Source organism: Xiphias gladius, chromosome 6 (genome assembly GCF_016859285.1).
Source record: "Xiphias gladius isolate SHS-SW01 ecotype Sanya breed wild chromosome 6, ASM1685928v1, whole genome shotgun sequence".
In the NCBI taxonomy this organism is placed as follows: Eukaryota; Metazoa; Chordata; class Actinopteri; order Istiophoriformes; family Xiphiidae; genus Xiphias; species Xiphias gladius.
The window spans coordinates 19,946,760-19,952,759 of record NC_053405.1 but is presented as its reverse complement, the minus strand read 5'-3'; the positions used below and the strand labels follow the sequence as shown (position 1 = coordinate 19,952,759).

Here is a 6,000-nt window from a genome sequence, read left to right as displayed (position 1 = left end):
ACACTCCTCCCCCTGGCTCAGTTTTAAATTGCTTAATGCATAAAAGCATTTATGGATATACATTCCTGTTTTTGTCTCTTTAATTCGGGGATTTAAAGAGAATTAAGTCATAAAAATTGTCATTTAAACCACCGAGCTGCTGTTAGTTCCCCAAGCATTTCCCCCACAGATTTCTTGGCCTCTTAAAAACGAATCCATTAATAGATTTTGGAAGATTCCCCTTTCAGTAACTGGATAGATTCATGTTGATCTTACTGTCTGTAAATACACATATTGACAAGGAGACTATTCATGAAAAGTGTAATGTTTTCTGCTTCCAAGAGAGTAGATCAAATAAGCAAAATATCTCCAAATGTAATGTACTTGTAAGGCTCTGCTGTCACATTTTCACTACAAGACAAGAGAAAGAAAACCCCGTATTTATGAAAAATACCCCAAAATCAAATCAAGCACTTGACATTTTAAGGTATAACACCAGAGGCTGTGTGTGCTTGAGTGTGTTTCTATGCATACCTGTGCAAGGTCACACATCTGGAAGAACCACAGAAGAAAAAAAGGGTCCCACACTGGAGGGAGGTGAGGTGTTCAGGTCGACTAGTAGCTGCAGAAAATAAACAGAAACTTAGGCTGGACTTAAATATCTAGATAGTAATACATCTACAGTATACTGATAAAAATATTGGCTGTACTGATGTAGCCGTAAAAAGAGAGGAAGCTACTCTAAAAGCAGGGTCAAATATTAAAAAATGTTGCTGTAAACTAATACACAATATGTAAAACATTCCTAATATTTGTTAAGCGTTTTTACCTTTTAGAATATTCACAGTTCACACTTTTGGGAATTTACATCACTCTGTCACTCTTTTCAAGTAACCCAGAAAATGTATGTTTCGGTTTTTCTTTTTTTTTTTTTTTTTTAAATGCTGCCAAAGATGTTCAGTAATGTTGAGGTCTGGTGACTCTGGAGGGAAAGTCATGTCATGCATGTCGAACTACTTGCTGCTCATTCTTGGACTTCAAACAGGCCCGGTAGAGCTTCGATGCATGTTCAGGCTCATTGTCCTGCTGGGAAACGAATCCTCTTCCACACACGTTAAACCCAGAGGGGATGGCATGTCTTTGCTCAGTAGAGTAGTAACTTCTCTGTGGTCCCTGCGGAGCTGATCCAGTGCAAGTCTTTAAACGTTTTAAGACGTATAGCATCCTTTCACCTGAACATTTCTAAAGTCGTGTCTGCTGACATAAGCTTTCCGATTGCAACTGCAACATACACATTCATGGTGATCTGTGAACAAGAATTTTATCCAGTCTGAAATTTTGGTAATGTTCAGTAAATGATAAATGTTAGACTTACTAGGTTGTTTAAGAAATGGTTTAGAAATTGCTATTCCCCAATCAAGGCTGCACATTCCCAACTGTCTTACGACTAGTTTAAACTACAGGACATTGTTATCTGCTCAGCTGTGTCTTGTGTCTTGGATGCAGGTGTTCTGTTTTTTTTTTACTGGTTGCCAGTAATTGTCACTTTAGTTGGCCATGTAAACTAGAGTGTGTCAGATTTGCTTTGGAATAACCCATTAGAAAAATTAGAAAATTACTCTGTAGTTTATTGCTAGGATTGTTTTGTTTTTTTTATCTCACTGAGGAGAACAATTTGACCCAATGATAGTTTAATTTTCAGTTTAACTGATCTAATTTAATCTCTTCTGACACTGGCATGAACAACTGGAGAACACAATTAAACTTTTATCAATGATAAAACATAATATTATATTAAAAGCTGCATTATATTGCATATATGACCATATACTTTAGTCAATCTGGTTTATAAGTGGTTATATGTTTAAAACGGCTCACACTATATATTAAAGGACCATACATAGTTGAATGTTTAGTCAAAACCTTACCAAATGATGTATGGAAAAAGTCAGATTTATCTCATTCTCATACAAGCTTTCCTCAAAAGTTGGATGTGTGTCAGTCACAAATGATGTTGCTTGAACATGAAGCATGAGGCGAGTGAACTGCATATACTGCATTTCTAAAAACAAGTTAGACACAGTTCTTGGTTGTGCACTGAGACCAGAATGTGTTTTCAAAGAGGGTGTTGTCATATTGATGAATGACAAATAAATCAATCTGCCACTAAATCAATCTTATGAGTCGGCCTGCCAGTGTTTTTCCCTGGAATTACTGGGTGATATTTGGTTTGGTTTTGTGGTTATGGGTTCACCAGAACACATGGATTTTGAGGGTTTGAAAGTGCCTCTTCTGTCATTATACTTGGAGCAGCTTCGTTGAAGAAAAAGACAACATTAGATGCAGCATGTTATAATTCTAGTGAATGCAAGCTTCACCAGTGCCAACGATTTCCTCACAAAAGCTTTATGTGACTTCTTGCAGCCTTAATGGTCTGTCACGCTTGTCCTGTAGCATCTGACCTGCTGACACCGAACGCACTGACACGATGAATAATTTCACCAAACCATAAAATGACATCATCATCCTCCTCTGCCTCCAACTCATCGTCATGACTACCTTTAATCCTATAATAAATCAAAGTATTATATATGATGATATACATACTGTACATACAAGCATGCACTCGGACAATTTTGTATGCGGCTATATTAGCGTGTATGCATTTGTGTGATACGTATATATAGCTGCGGTGTTGATGTGAAATATGAATATGATGGATGGGCCCGTGTGCAGGTTAGACATCTGTAGTAAACAGATTGGACTGCAATGGCTGATCAATGGGCTCTGTTCCACTGTAATTAGACACACAGCGCCATTGCTTGGCTCCAGCCACTTCAGCATAATCATAACCTCCCCCCAAACACACACACACACTGTCATGCACACGCACACGCACACACACACACACACACACACACACACACACACACACACACACACAGACACACACGAGGAACATAAGAGAAGAAAAATCTGTCCTTACATGCATCAAGACACACACACAGCGTGGGAGTGAGACATTATTGAAGGCAAGTATGAAAGTATCAGACAATACCAACGGCAGCAGGTGGAGACCCCGCAGGGATGGCATCTTTCTCTCTCTTCCTCTCTCCAATTTGCTCTTGTTTTACTGAGACAGTGGGGAAGCTGAGAGGGACACACAGAGTCCTTTCTGGCAGGATTCGATCCTCAGCCAGCAGGGGAACGTGTGGCTGCAGAGGTGGTGTCTTAACCTTCCACACACACAACACCCTGTACACTATCTCTGGGCGCCATTTCTGCCTTATACCCTGTGCCTGTCTGCTGCCTTCCACCCGTCTCCTACAAATACTTTGATTTACAACACATTCACCCACAATACAACATTCTATTAACTATTAATTTCTGTGTTCGCTGCTTACAACCCCACCACCACCTTGGACCCCCTCCCAAACGTAAAAGAGTACACTCCATGTGTTTTCTTTTGAAAATTGCTCTGTGTATGGGAAGGGGCTCGTAGCAGCCGGTGCATGCACCTCTCGAGTGTTTGTGTTTGGGGAGGGGGGATAGAGTGGGTTATAAATACCCTCTCAGAGCTCAATAGAGTGGGCTCCAGTGGGCTCTGTTTGAAGTAGCAGACTGTAGACCTGCTGGGGGGGGATTCTGACCTCAGTCCCTACAGAGAACCCCCCAATTCCTACAGCAAAGTCGGTCAATATCTCTCTTTCTCCTTCGCTCGCTGCCCCTCCCTCCTCTTCTCAGCTCTTCACTTTGGTTCTTACACACACACACACACACACACACACACACACACACACACACACACACACACACACACACACACACACACACAGAAATGCACACTTTGTCTTACTCCTCCACCTCTTCTGTTTTTTTTCTCTCCAACCTTTTCTTTCCCTGCCCTGGCCCCTCCTCTATCTCTCATTTCCACACACACACGCACACACACACTCATACACAAAATGCTTACTTTTGTGCAACAGTCACTCAGTCCCCCATTGCGACTCAAACTGCATTAATATTGAATCAAACAGCAGTGTCTCCAGCTAGCAGGCAACAGTCCCCCCCGCCCCCCCGCGCCCACCACCACCACCACCACCACCCCATCTTTCTCTCACCGCAGGCTGGCTCCCTGTCTGCACTCTGCAGGATGGAAAGAATATTCCCACTGGGCAGGAGGCATGGATTAGCTTTAAATCAACTTTAATATGGCAATAGAGATGGAGCTGTAGAATCTCTGCTGATGTATAAACTAGTTTTATGTGTTCAAGTATTGCATAATGATACATTTAGTCACTTCCCCTCCACTTCGTGTCTTGGTTATTTGGTCATGAAAATAATCACTTTTGTATATTTACCTTGCTTTGTGTTTTCTTTCCCCTCTTTGCCTCCCACTCTCATCCCCATCCCTCCCACCGCTGCCATCCACACCAAGCCTGCAAGCGCAAAGAGCAGGAGCAACACAAGGACCGCAACACAGCGCCCAAGAAACAGCGTCTGGTCTTCACTGACCTGCAGCGCCGCACACTCATCGCCATCTTCAAGGAGAACAAGCGTCCATCCAAGGAAATGCAGATCACCATCTCCCAGCAGCTCGGCCTGGAGCTCAGCACCGTCAGCAACTTCTTCATGAATGCACGCCGCCGCTGTGTGGACCGCTGGCACGATGACCACGGTAACAGCCCCGGGCAGCCAGGCACATCCGCCACTACTTTCTCCAAGGCCTGAGAGGAGGAGAGGGCCTTCAGAGGGCCAGGGAACCAGGTTGGAAAAACAGGCAACATGGGAAATTGGCTGTGAAACCTGTCTGTAACGACCCTGCCTGGCCTGGACTGTCTGAATGCGTCCTCTGCCGGAAAATCCTTTGTGCCATGCAATCATCTTTTTTGTCAGTCAGAATTTCAAGCTCTCACCTGAAACAAGCAAAATCTAAAGTTGAACAGTGAAGTCAGGTTCACTCTGCATTACTCACATAAAGGACAATCATTGATTCTGTCTTTTTTGAAAGAAAAATCATTTTTACGGCATCTGACAAAGTAAAGAGACACCAAAGATTTGATGTTTTTGTCGGACGGCATCTGAATAATGCTTCACCACCCAAGTAGCCACTGATTCTGATTTTTTCTCCCAACTCACCTCCTTTGTGTCTGCCTCTTTACTCTCACTCACATCCCCTCTATGCCGGCACACGGAAGCAACAAGGGCGAAAGAACGGCAATAAATCTGACAACAGAACAGCACATAGCCTTATTATCCAAGCCCCATCCTGCACACACAAGGCCGTCATAAAGAAAACAACGCTGCTTATGAAAAAAACAACAAGGCTTTCCAATTCTCCGCCTCTACCTCCCCCTCCTCCTGTAGTCTCCTTCATTCCTCGGCCAAAGGTATTCCCTGATGGCCAGCCATTTCAGAGAGCAGCTCAGCCTGATCATACGGCAAACTAATGAATTGAAAAATGAATCGATGCAGACAGAGAGAGCGGGGCCTTGACCCCTCCTGAAGGTGAAACTCAAGACGCTCGGCAGTAGATACTCAGGTCTTCCAGGCCCAGGTCTATATTTTTTGCACAGATGTTGGGGGCCTGTAGGGAGACATGTCATTGTTACTCTCAGCCTGAGCCTAGATTCTGTGTTTCTCTGACCAACAGGAGAGGTGGGTGAGATGTCTGGACATGCTCTTTGTTTTGCTGGGATCTTTTCCTCTGATCAATAACTGAGAACCAAGCGACAACAACACGCTCGGGCATCCAGCCAACTACATTACAGCTGCATACGCAAAAGCAGAATGTAAGAGGAGCACATGGAAGCCAGTGGAGATGGGGACATAAAGACCTCACTACTACAGCAGCGGCGGCAGCAGCAGCAGCAGCAGCAGCAGCAGCAGCAGCACACCTCTCCCTCCCTGGTCCTGCCTGTGCTGACAGAACACCAGTGCCCCCTGCTGTTGATAGCAGAGACCTGTGTCCAGCAGAGCAAGGGGGTTCAGAGTGGAGGAGAGGGAGGGAAGAGCCACTAG

The 6,000-nt window shown here is 44.1% G+C and overlaps 1 protein-coding gene across 1 annotated transcript in view; it reads left to right on the top strand.

Annotated features, from left to right (window-relative positions):
- Window positions 1-4,710, top strand: part of onecut3a (one cut homeobox 3a) — a 17,217-nt gene extending 12,507 nt beyond the window's left edge. Inside the window, exon 2 of the mRNA XM_040129173.1 lies at window positions 4,418-4,710. Coding sequence (XP_039985107.1) covers window positions 4,418-4,710 — 293 coding nt within the window. The remainder of the gene's footprint in view (window positions 1-4,417) is intronic.
- The last annotated feature ends 1,290 nt before the right edge of the window (window positions 4,711-6,000 follow it).